The sequence below is a fragment of the Trachurus japonicus genome, chromosome 1 (genome assembly GCF_045865225.1).
Source record: "Trachurus japonicus isolate A0001 chromosome 1, Traja_1.0".
NCBI classification, from domain to species: Eukaryota; Metazoa; Chordata; class Actinopteri; order Carangiformes; family Carangidae; genus Trachurus; species Trachurus japonicus.
This window is the reverse complement of record NC_140907.1, coordinates 40,864,110-40,877,619: the sequence shown is the minus strand read 5'-3', so window position 1 is coordinate 40,877,619 and position 13,510 is coordinate 40,864,110. Positions and strand designations below refer to the sequence as shown.

Genomic DNA, 13,510 nt, shown 5'->3' with positions numbered 1-13,510 from the left:
GTCAGAAGAGAAGTCCGGCACACTGAGTAACTTGCTTCAAGAGAAAATTTACTGCAACGTTTCGGTCTGGACGACTTTCATCAGGCAAACATTCAATAGTGTTATATATACAAGGGTTAGGGTTGTAAATATATAGATATACGGTATACAATATAATGAAAAAGAGAAAAAAGAGAAAAATTAGGGATCAGATGCATGTGCGGATGTACCCGACAACAAGACAATAAAACAGATTAATAGTCAACGATCATTTTTCTATAGAATACTATAGAAATACACAAACAATCAATGTAGCCTACGTTTAAATTAGGCGTACATTTTTGAAAGATTATAGAGACATTTTTAGAAAAAAGTGGTAAGATTTAAAAAAAGAAATAAACAAAAAAAGTTTAAGATTCTTTAGAAAAAAGTGGTAACATTTCTATAAAAAAAAAAAAAAGTAAAAAGGTTTTTAAAAAATTGAGAAAAGGATTCTAGAAAAAGTGATAAGATTTCGCAAAAAATTGTAGAAAATGTCTCTCTATAATAAACAATAATACAGAAAGGGGTCAAATTTCTGGAAAAAAATAATAACAAGTAAAAGAGAAAAATGGAGAAGAAACTGACTGAGGGATCAGATGCATGTACGGATGAACCCGACAACAAGACAAATTTTCATTATATTTGTTCAATCCTGACGTTGTTTATTGTGTCTAATCGTTTAACCCTCGACACATTTTGATATTTCTTGTATTTTCTTGTTTCTTATGTGATGGAAGGACGTGCGTCAGAGCCACTTTCTCTCTCTGTTTATTATGGGATACTACAAATATTATATTGTCAGTGTTTATTCATCTCTCTGATATATTTGACATGTCCATTATGTATAGTAGAAGTGTGATTTTATAAAAAACGTTTTTGCTGCAGGTTTTCATTATAATGTTTTATTGGGGGGGGGTCATCAGAACTCTGCACTGACAAGATTCAACTTCAATGAACTTTATTTATACGTTCAAACCAAAATTAACAGTGTGTAATGATGTCATGTGCTATTCTGAGATTATGTTGCTGTATCGAGTTGTTTTCTTGTAATTTAAAGTGTTTCCATTCATTTTGTACTAAATCATGAAACAGAAGTGTGATGTGTTGGTGATAGTAGCCTGCTGTTAGTCCACCACGCCAGTAGGGGGCGCTATACTTCATTGAATGGTATGTGCAGACTTCAGGAAATAAACAAACCAGTGTGGAACTAACTTCACCTGAATGTGGTCGGTCGTTTCTCTCAGCTGTTCAGCATGTTGATGCTACAGTACACTGCAAAAACTTAAAATCTTTCCAAGAATATTTGTCTTATTTCTTGTCAAAATGTCTCATTTCTAGTCAAAACTAATCTCTTTCCACTTAAAATAAGACTCATCACCTAAAAATTAACTTGTTTTTAGATCATTTTCACTTGTTTCAAACTAATTTTCACTTGAAATAAGTAGAAAAATCTGCCAGTGAAAGCAAGTTTTTTGTGCTTGTAATAAGAAAGAAAAACTTGATCCACTATCAGATTTTTCTACTTATTTCAAGGCAAGTCAAGGCAAGGCATCTTTATTTATGTAGCGCATTTCATACCAAGGCAACTCAATGTGCTTTACATAAAGACGGAAGTGGAAAATTTGCTTGAAATAAGTAAAAAGTGTCTAAAAACAAGCTGCTTTTTAATGTGATGAGTCTTATTTTAAGTAGAATGAGATTTGTTTTGACTAGAAATAAGACAAATATTCTTGGTAAGATTTTGAGTTTTTGCAGTGTAAGTATAGATATACTTCTCCCAATCATCTAGAGAAGATATTACAACCAGGACGACATCCATCCTCCATCTGTAACAACTACCTGAGGTCGAGTTCAGGTGGTGAATAGGCTGTTGCACTATGACCAGAGGATTTAACATTTAAAAGCTAAGTTCGACTCTCCAGAATTAACATTGTAGATATCAACAACGTCTTTCTGACTGGTCCTAACTACATTTTGAATAGTTGTAATTCAGTTTTACCTCTAGTCAAAAAGAATATTTCCGATATCCACAACTACGTTCTTCCTATAGGACAGATGCGGCACTGTAACCGTTCATGTGTATGGGGTTTGTCATTACAGATATCTACAATTCAGTCTCAGATATCCGCTATGTGAATTACACATATCTGTAACTGAATTACCACTAGTACTAATTCCAGTTTGAGATATCTACAACTTCATTTCTCCTAGTCAAAACTTAATTACAGATATCTGAAAAGGGACATGTAGATATCTTTAATTGAGGTGAATTAAAGATATCTTGAACTGGAATTATGACTAGTCAGAATCAAACTGTAGATATCTCAAACTGCTCGGATGCATTTGGAGGAGCCTTCGAATTTGGACGAATTGGGACAAGACAGCCTTCACGCAGCGCTGTGACGTAATCGGCCTTCAAATGCACCCTTCGAAGGATGCAGCCCCTGAATTGGGACACAGCTATAGACTGTAAAAAGAATGGACGTAGCACCGTGACGTCCCCCATTGGTTGTGGGGAGTCGTTGTTGTGACTCCAATATGGCGGCCTGAACAGCGCCATGTTGGATTGGCCGGCCGAGAACCCGCCCACTGGCCTCCAAGCAGCTGTCCACGGAGCTGCTCGGACCTGTCACTCAACGTTTCTGCGCCCTGATTGGCCAGAGTTTTAACCTAATAACGGTCAAACGGTAGAGTTAAACCCCTCAGAGTTTGAACCTAATAACGGTCAAACGGTAGAGTTAAACCCCCTCAGAGTTTTAACCTAATAACGGTCAAACGGTAGAGTTAAACCCCCTCAGAGTTTTAACCTAATAACAGTCAAACGGTAGAGTTAAACCCCTCAGAGTTTTAACCTAATAACGGTCAAACGGTAGAGTTAAACCCCTCAGAGTTTTAACCTAATAACGGTCAAACGGTAGAGTTAAACCCCTCAGAGTTTTAACCTAATAACGGTCAAACGGTAGAGTTAAACCCCTCAGAGTTTTAACCTAATAACGGTCAAACGGTAGAGTTAAACCCCTCAGAGTTTTAACCTAATAACGGTCAAACGGTAGAGTTAAACCCCTCAGAGTTTTAACCTAATAACAGTCAAACGGTAGAGTTAAACCCCTCAGAGTTTTAACCTAATAACGGTCAAACGGTAGAGTTAAACCCCTCAGAGTTTTAACCTAATAACGGTCAAACGGTAGAGTTAAAACCCCTCAGAGTTTTAACCTAATAACGGTCAAACGGTAGAGTTAAACCCCTCAGAGTTTTAACCTAATAACGGTCAAACGGTAGAGTTAAACCCCCTCAGAGTTTTAACCTAATAACGGTCAAACGGTAGAGTTAAACCCCTCAGAGTTTTAACCTAATAACGGTCAAACGGTAGAGTTAAACCCCTCAGAGTTTTAACCTAATAACGGTCAAACGGTAGAGTTAAACCCCTCAGAGTTTTAACCTAATAACGGTCAAACGGTAGAGTTAAACCCCTCAGAGTTTTAACTTAATAACGGTCAAACGGTAGAGTTAAACCCCTCAGAGTTTTAACTTAATAACGGTCAAACGGTAGAGTTAAAACTCCTCAGAGTGTGTGCGGGGGTAGAAACTATCGATTGAGACGAAAAAACGTTGTGACACCAGGGTTTTAACATGTTTATTGAGGATGTAAAGTGGGTGATTTTAACATGGGGGTCTATGGGGAATGCTGCTTTCTGACACCAGCCCCCAGAGGAAGAAGAGGGGATTGCAGTTTGTTGAACGAGGAAGTGACTTCACTTCTCAGACCCACAACTTGGTCTGAGGTCTGAGGTCAGAAGTCATGGGTCAGAGGTCAGAGGTCAGAGGTCACACAGGGTGACCGTGGAGTTGGTGCCGAACATGAACCCTGGGAACAGCGTCTGAGTGAAGTTGGTGTTGAAGGTGTGGAGGTGGATGAGGGAGTCGGAGGATGAAGAGACGCTGTAGAAGGACACGGCGCCGGCTGCACAGTCCACGTACACGCCCACGCGGTGGCGGCGGCCGGTGGCGCAGTGGGCGTGGGCCTCGCCGCCGCCACGGGGCAGAGCGACGGCCGTCTCCCTCTTGTCGTGGTAGGCGTAGCAACCGGCCTCGGAGCAGTACAGACACCAGGACTGAGCGTTGGTGCCGAGGCAGCAGTCGTCGCTGAGGCCGCGGCGCCGGATGCTGCGGTACGTCACGGCCACGAACACCTCGCCGCCGCACTCGGCCTCCCAGTAGCAGCGGCCGCTCAGCCCGGCCCGGCACAGCAGCTGGTGGCACGCCTCGAAGCGCGCGGCGTGCTGCGCGTACGGCTGCTCCTCCTCCACCAGCGTCACCGTGCGGCCGCCGTCCGACAGCCGCAGGAAACCGTTCACCGTGTCCGAGTCCACGCGCAGCTCGCAGGCATCTGAGGACACGACAAGACGAGACGACACACAGGGACAAAGACATATAAGCGGAAGCTTCTCGAAGCTCCTCTTCTACCCCTTTTCCACCAAACTGGTTCTGGTTCTGGTTCGGAGCCAGTTCCTGCTTAGCACCGGTTCTTGGTTCTTAGAACTGGTTCCAGACCAGCACCAACTTCTTGCTGGGCCAGAGCTAAAAGAACAGGTTCCTCCAGGGGCTGGCAGCGGGGTTACCTTAGCAACAAGACCAGCGCTAAGATATACAGACACGTTATTGCTATGTATTAAGTTTGTTTATCGATGTAAACACAGTTGAAGCTAACTAACGTTAGCTGAGCTACAGGCAGTGGCTAGATAGATAGATAGATAATTTATTGTCTGCCCCAAAGGTAGCAGAAATTTGTCTGCAGTCTGCAGGCGGTGGCTAACAGCAGCTAACACTCGCTCATATCAAAACATATCACCGTCAAAACGTAGTTGCCGGTCGCGGTGATTACGGCGAAGACGGCTGCTTTTTCCGTCTTTTTTTTCAGCCGGGTTTAGAGTTATCGTTAATTAAAAGCCTGTCTGTGCTTCTACAACGGGTCCGGTGTTCAACACCCGCAGGTCGGACCGGGTTTTAATTTTCAGGTCTGTTTATAACTGTAGCAGGCAAAAATAAATAAATAAAAATAACTGTAGCAGCAGCAAAGACAGGAGCAGCTCCTGGGTGGGCGCGTGGCTCTGACTTGGCTCCTGATCAGTGGAAAAGCAAACTGGTTCTTTGGAGGCACCAGAGTTGAACCAGTTAAGCACCGAACTAGAACTGGAACCAGTTTGGTGGAAAAGAGGTATTCCTGGTTTGTCAAATTTGGAAGAACTGGGAAGAGGAGCTTCAAGGAGCTTCCGCTACAAAACAAGCTTGAAATATAGACTTATTTAATTTTTTTTGGGACAATTCTGCATTTCGGGGCTTCAATACAAGAGGGACATTACATACGAGCAGCATGGAGGTATTTGGATGTTTTTTGGTGTGTCTTTTTGTTATGAAGACAGTTGGTATCCATTTGCAACCGTCATATGGACATGCACTGCTACGCCGAGACCCCCTGTAACTCAGAGAAGCCACGGAGGACTCTGAAACTTCTCCCAGCCCTTAGTCCACATGAGGGGGAATAGGAGATAATGAGGGACATTTCAATTTTGGGTGAACTATCCCATTAAGCTCAGCCTGCTCTCCCAGTACCACAACCCCCCTCCCACCCCCCCTCACCCCCCCCCCCCCCCAACAGGCTGCCTCCATCAGTTCCTTCTGACTCGACTGTTTTCTTGTCTGTTCACAACATCTGCTGCTCTGACAATGAACACTTACACTTCCTCAGACCAGGTCTCAGCCAGCGCTCCCCACCGTGTTCCAGCCTGAGGACACACAGCATCATCATCATCATCATCACCATCATCATCATCATCATCATCATCATCAGCATCAGCATCAGCATCATCATCATCATAATCATCACCATCATCATCATCATCATCAGCATCATCATCATCATAATCATCACCATCATCATCATCATCATCATCAGCATCAGCATCAGCATCATCATCATCATAATCATCACCATCATCATCATCATCATCATCATCAGCATCATCATCATCATCATCATCATCATCATCATCACCATCATCATCATCATCATCATCATCAGAAAAGACTTAAGTCTTAAAAACCTGAGCTGTGTCTCAGAGTGAATCCTTCCACAGGTTCACTGTCATGTAGTTTACCATCTACACTATGTTCCTACTTCTGCAGGGCGTGAATTTCGACCGTTAGTGTCTCCAATCTAATACTGTTGTAGTGCATGTAAAGTTCATATGCTCATAAAGAAAGCTTCACTTGAACTTTTATACTAGCTTCAGCTAATTGTTTATTTTGTAATTCACATTGTCTCATGCTAGAACTTCTACTTCCTGTAATCACATTCAGTCTCACAGAGGTCCCTTGAGGTTATACTGCCACCTATGGGTGACCGTCTGCTACCACAGTGGCTCTCAAACTTTTGACACAAATTAGTGCACGGACCCCAACTGGACAAAATTTTGAATTTTCTGAGACTGAAAAACATTACTTTTTCAGTCATTGTACTTTCAAATTAGGGCCAATGGCGTGAATTTTTGGAAATATTATAGAGAAATTTCTGGAAAAAAGTGGTAAGATATATATATATATATATATATATATATATATATATATATATATATTTTTTTTTAAGTTAAATTAGGCTACATTTCTAAAAAAAATAAAAATAAAATAATTTCTCCAAAAAATTCTAGAAAAAACTGGTAAAATTAAAGAAAAAGTTGGGGACCCCCTTGAACACTCTCAAGGAACCCCACTTTGAGAACCATTGTGCTACCACATATCACTACAGTGCACTTACCGGAACTAACGACGGCAACGGTTGCCAACATCAACACGCTACTGTCGCCTGTCAACGCATCTACCGGCTTCTTTTGTTTCTAATTTCAATCAGCGATAACAAACGCCTTTCTGAGGTGGAGATTATACCGCTGCCGTGTCAGCTGGATCCTCTAACTGGCAGAAAACACAGGCCTACCAGTATGTTGATTAGATAGTATACTCCGCTACGTAGCCCAGACGACGATCATTGAGGATGGGAAGTGTCCATCACTCCACACTCAACTTTTGGTTTTGAGTGCACCAGTTCACTGCATATTGACAAACTTGTGAATTGAGCACTTACATACTCAAAATACTTAGTTTAAGTATGGAAGTATTCAAATTGAGACACATCATTGGTCTAACTAGGACTTTATGGTGGATGTGAAACAAGCAGTGTTGGTTCGTTCCTACTTGAGAGTGTCCAGTCTCCAGTCTGGACTCTCCAGTCCAGCAGACAGCAGCTTCTCTCCTGAGGCTCCTGGATTGTTGTAGCTCAGGTCCAGCTCTCTGAGGTGGGAGGGGTTGGAGCTCAGAGCTGAGGCCAGAGAAGCACAGCCTTCCTCTGTGACCAGACATCCTGAAAGACTGAACACACACACACACACACACATCAATCCATTCATCCATCCATCCATCCATCCATCCATCCATCCATCCATCCATCCATCCATCCATCCATCCATCCATCCTATTAAATCCTGTGCAAACATTCATTCAAGTCTAAAGAACTTCAGAGAACATCGAAATGCCATTGAAAGAAGAGTTTTAAAGGGAAAACGAGGAGTTTGTATTTGGTTATAAAAAAGTCTCACATTAATGTGGATGAATCTACGTTACCACTTGTTAATGGGCCCATTTTTGATCAATATATCGTTTTGTCTCTATCGTTATTTTGTTATTTTAATTAATGGTGGAAATGCTGGGCGAATCACCGTTTATGGTCGGAACTATGACAGTATCTGATCGTCTTCCAACCTCTGACTTTAATTCTTGATGAATGAAAACATTCTTGGCAAGTCGTCCGTCTTGCGCCGGTCCAAGAATTTCACCGTGCGCGCGGAGGCTCATGGTAAATGTAGTATGAGAACACTTCGCTTTCCAAAACTCCTCGTTGTCCCTTTTAAAAACTGAATGCAACAAGTCACATCAAGATGAATCAGGTTAGAGAAACGTTAAAGCCTGGAATAGATGAAATAGATGTGATGTAATCAGACGGTGGTGGTTTTGCTGAGCTGCTGAGTTCAGCAGATTTTAATTAATGATGGATTGATAAAGGCTTGAATGCATGGATGTATAATTAACATGCTTTAATATGATGCCTTTCAGATTGAGTTGTGACACCTCTGGCTCACCTGAGAGTCTCCAGTCTGCAGTGTGGACTCTCCAGTCCACCAGACAGCAGCTTCGCTCCTGAGTCCTGCAGGTCGTTGTTACTCAGGTCCAGGTGTCTCAGACTAGAGGACTGGGAGCTGAGGACTAAGGACAGAGCTTCACAGCTTCTCTCTGAGAGGTTACAGCTGCTCAGTCTGAGGAAGATGAGATGTCTGTATTAACTGAAACTTATATGTTGTAGTGTTAACCAATGTTAAAAAACATGGGAGACTATAGACATGAGATCAGTTTTTACATTATAATCATATGAACACACTTGAATATTAAGCCCTACATGCAAAACCTCCAAGTCTCCATTTACAGTCAGACCAACCATCACCTGAGAGTCTCCAGTCTGCAGTGTGGACTCTCCAGTCCAGCAGACAGCAGGTTCACTCCCGAGTCCTGCAGGTCGTTGTTACTCAGGTCCAGGAGTCTGAGACTAGAGGACTGGGAGCTGAGGACTGAGGACAGAGCTTCAAGGCTTCTCTCTGAGAGGTTACAGCCTCTCAGGCTGAAAAAGAGTGAGTGACAAACAATGACATGTTCATATTTTCATCTGTGAATCTCATGAATATTCATGCAGATGCTTTCCCTCCGTAAAAAGATTTGGTTCAGTAGATAGTAAAAGATAATCTGCCATATTTGAATGTAGAGCTACAAAACAGCAGTAGCAGTTCCATTTTCACCTTGACCACTACTGTACATTGGTTTGTTTCATAGGCTGAATCTGCCTGACATACAGTGAGATCATCTGGAGAGAACCACCGGTATAGTTGGGTGTCATCAGCATAGCAGTGACATGAGAGGACAACTGGGCTCAAGGCAGTGGTGTATATGACAGCATCAGTCCTAGGGCATATGATAATGATGTTTGTTGTTGTGAGAACACACTGAAGCAGAGACTAGAGACAATGAAGGAGGTGTCCTGTGTTTGTGTCTTGTGTCAGCAAATTCTGGACAATGCAACAGAAATATGGGTTAGGGTTAGTTTAAGTTTGATACGGAGGAGGAACTAGTTGAGTTTGAGTTTAGTTGAGGCATCACATCACATCAGATACTAAGGTAACAGTTGGTAGGTGTCAGTTGACTTACAGAGCTCTGTTGGCGGCTTTGACCACCGGCAGCAGCCTCAGAAGAGCCTCCTCTGAAGCAGAGTATTTCTTCAGGTCGAACACGTTCAGATCTTCTCCTGACGACAGTAAGATGAAGACCAGAGCCGACCATTGAGCCGGAGACAGTTTATCCCTGGAGAGATGTCCTTTTCTCAGGGACTGCTGGATCTCCTCCACTAGAGAACGATCGTTCAGTTCATTCAGACAGTGGAACAGGTTGATGCTTCTCTCTGGAGACAGGTTCTCACTGATCTTCTCCTTGATGTACTGGACTGTTTCCTGACTGGTCTCTGAGCGAATCCTCTTGACTTTGAGCAGCTCTGACAGGAGTCTTTGGCTGGGCTGTTGGGAAAGACCCAGGAGGAAGCGGAGGAACAGGTCCAAGTGTCCGTTGGGACTCTGCAAGGCCTTGTCGATGGCGATCCTGTGGACCTCACCCACAGAGATTCGAGTGAAAAACGTCCACAGTCGTTGGGAAGTCATTTGTGGTTCAGACATCACGTTCCTGTTGTCTTTAATGAGAGACATCCTAACATACACAGCAGCCAGGAACTCCTGAACACTGAGGTGGACAAAACTGAACATCTTGTCCTCACCCCTCCTCCCTCGCTCATCTTTGAAGATCTGTGTGAAAACTCCCGAGTACACTGAGGCTCTGTCGATGTCGATACCGCTCTCCTTTAGGTCGTCCCCGTAGATGATCAGGTTTCCCTTCTCCAGCTGCTGATAGGCCAGTTTTGCCAATGATTTAATGAACTTTTTCTTCTCCGGTCCATACTTCTTTGTCGTCTCATTGATGTGAAACAACAGGAACTCCGTGTACATCTCGGTCAGGGTCTTGGGCAGCTCTCCTCCCTCTCTGGTCTTCAGCACATCCTCCAGAACCGTAGCGGTGATCCAGCAGAAGACTGGGATGTGGCACATGATGTGGAGGCTTCGTGAGGTCTTGATGTGGGAGATGATCGTTCTGGCCTGGTCTTCATCTCTGAACCTCTTCCTGAAGTACTCCTCCTTCTGTGGGTCGGTGAACCCTCTGACCTCGGTCACCAAGTCCACAAAGTCAGAATGGATCTGATCGGCCGCTGCAGGTCGGGTGGTGATCCAGAGGCGAGCGGAGCGCAGCAGTTTCCCATTGATGAGTCTCTTGAGCAGGACGTCGACCGTGGCCGTCTTCGTCACGTCAACGGAGCCGATGTCGTCCACGTGGAGGTCGAGCTGCAGGCGGCTCTCGTCCAGTCCGTCCAACACAAACAGCAGCTTGAACTGGCTCTTGTCGTAGTTGGCGTTCCCTGACGACTGCAGAGCCGTGAAGATGTGATTCAGAGCTTCCTCCGTGACGTCCACGGTCTCTGGGATGGACTGGTGGATGAGCTCTGCCAAGGTGAAGGCCTTCCCCCGCAGCGTGTTCAGGTGACGGAAGGTGAAGGGGAAAACCAGATGCACGTCCTGATTGGATCTTTTCTCAGCCCAGTCCAACACAAACTTGTGCACAAAGAATGTTTTTCCGATCCCCGCGATTCCATTGGTCAGCACGGTTCGTATGGGTCTGTAGTTTCCAGACGGGTGTTTGAACATGTCTTTGGGGTTGATGGGCGTCTCGGTCCGCGCCGGCCCCGCCCTCTCCAGCAGTCTGACCTCGTGCTGGGTGTTGATGTGCACGTTGCCCCCGGGCGTCACCCACAGCTCGGTGTAGACCTCGTCCAGACGCCGCTCGTCCTTCTTCTGGTACCAGCCCTCCCTCACACACAGGAAGTTGTCCAGCAGGTTTGTCTGCAGCTTGGCTTGGCATTTGGTGATGAGCTCTGGTTCTGGAACTGGCACCACCGGAGAGAAACAGGAAGTGTTAGTTCAGGAAACACAGAAACTGCGGCTAGTAAATGATTAGGATGACGTCAGCCCTGGTATGTCGTGGATAATAGTGGATAATGTCCGTGAAGGTTCTCAGTCATCCAGGTCGTCTTATTCTTCTTCCTCCCCAGGAAGTTTAAACCCCAGACACACCTGGAGACATGTGACTCCTAATAATAATAATAATAATAATAATAATAATAATAATACATTTAATTTAGAGGCGCCTTTCTTGACACCCAAGGTCACCTTACAGAGCATAAAATCTTGACAACATTAACAACTCCTAGTCACATGACCACCCCTCCAGTTGGTCATGTGACTTTGGTTTCACTAGAAACCATCATAGGACCCCCCCCCCCACACACACACACACACACCCACACAAAGAGCTTATGGACAGTTCATAGATCTTTCATAGATAGGCCTATGTAAGTTATTGTGGCTGAATTTGTCTTAATTTATGTTACTTTGTAAAAAATGTCATTTAGGCTTTTGTCTTAGTTGTTAAATGTTGTTCTTTGGCAATATCTGGATTTTTTCATTGTTATTATATTTCTGTGTATTTGATTAGGCCTACATTTACGCGCTGATCATTAAACGAACAAATCAGAGGTTACTCAGCAGTTACTCAGTACTTGAGTAGCTTTTTCACCAAGTACTTTCTACTCTTACTCAAGTAAATGTTTGAATGGCTACTTTTTACTTTTACTTGAGTAACATTATTCTAAAGTAACTATACTCTTACTCTTACTTTTGGCTACTCTACCCACCTCTGCTCACATGGAAGTATTCAAGGTTATTACTTAACTCAGAGACTTAAAGCAGAAGTAAGCGATCCGGTCGTTTTCGCTAATGCTGCGTTCCAGGCAGGCTTTTGAAACCGTAAATTACAGCTTCAAGTCACAACTTACGACTTTGTAGCGTTCCAGGCAACCCACTCGTGTTTCTCCGACCTGTTTTACCTGTGAAAGTCACTATAACGGCCACTCGTAACTTCTGACCCGTGAACTCGTACCAGATCGAACTGGTACCACTTCACAGGTCGGAAAAACACCAGTTGCCTTGAACGCACCATAACAGTCCTCGTCCCTACGTCACCACATTCAGGCGCATCCCTTGGCTGCACACACAGAGAGGACTGCCCCTTTATGCCGTTCTCTCTCCTCATTGGATAAAGGTTGTAGGATACAAGGAAAGTTTTCTCCTGGGCTCAGAGCAGAGCAGAGTGACTGACAGACCCGTGTTTCAGACCAAACACTCTATAGAAGTGATTGCTGTCGGAAGATACAACTATTTAAGACTTAGATTAACACAAAAATATCGCTTACTTCTGCTTTAAGTTGGGGACACGCTATACGATTGTTAGTCCAAAGTTATTCATGATTCACAGTCGTGTCTATAGGACTGACCTTCTGTTCCTGCTCCGGCCTCAGACAGCAGCTGCACCAGGTCGTTCCGGCTCATCCTCCTCAGGATGGTCCTGGTGACCTGCAGGGCCTCTGGCGCCGTGAAGGCCTGCTGCATCAGATCCACGGTCCTCCACGGCTCCGCCCCCTCCAGCCGGCGCTCCGGGATGGACGGCTGCTGCTCCGAGCCGCCGCCCTGCTTCAGCAGCCACTTGAACTTCTGGAACTCGTCGTTCCTCAGACTCTCCAGAGTGTCTAACAGGATCTGAGACGTCATCACGAGAGGCGACGTCGTTACGCCGGCTGACAGCACGCCACAACACGAACCAGATGTAAACTGTAGAAGTTCATTATTTCATTATGAAGCTGAAACTGTTAAAGGACAATTCCGGGCAAATTCACCTCAGGCTGTATGTTTCTATCATTTTAGGTCTAACAGAAGGAATCTGAAGGTTTCCAGTTTTAATGTCTCCTGTTTTGCGGTAGTTATGTCTGTCCCCGCGTCGCCACGGCAGCAATGAATGGGAGTGGATGTAAGTTCTGCTGCTTAGGCTGTTTCCATCCCTCAAAGCCACAGACAGCGTCAGATGGAGACTCAAACATGAACCAGAAGTTTATTTACTTCAACAAGCCGACATGTTTGTAAAACTAGATCTGATTCAAAGTCTGGCGGAGTCGAGACCCAAGTTGACGCTCGGTGTGTTCAGGTGCAGTGGGAAGCTCCCGGTGTGTCATAAACACAGGAATATCAACTCTTGACTTGCTTCAAGTAAATAAACTTCTGGGTGCATGTTTGAGTCTCCATCTGACGCTGTCTGTGGCTTTGAGGGATGGAAACAGCCTAAAACCTGCCACACACATAAAGATAATCGGGCTGATTTTGCCCCGATTTTCCCCCTTCCGACCACGGAC

At 44.5% G+C, this 13,510-nt stretch overlaps 1 protein-coding gene across 1 annotated transcript; it reads right to left on the bottom strand.

Moving 5' to 3' along the window:
- Positions 1-3,839: 3,839 nt before the first annotated feature.
- LOC146992639 (NLR family CARD domain-containing protein 3-like) lies at positions 3,840-12,875 on the bottom strand. The gene is made up of 6 exons (XM_085791186.1): positions 12,602-12,875; positions 9,322-11,176; positions 8,208-8,381; positions 7,267-7,440; positions 5,758-5,804; positions 3,840-4,408 (listed from the first exon to the last, which is right to left on the bottom strand). Exons 1-6 carry the CDS (start codon positions 12,873-12,875, stop codon positions 3,840-3,842), a joined length of 3,093 nt encoding a protein of 1,030 aa, XP_085647312.1.
- Between the last annotated feature and the right edge of the window lie 635 nt (positions 12,876-13,510).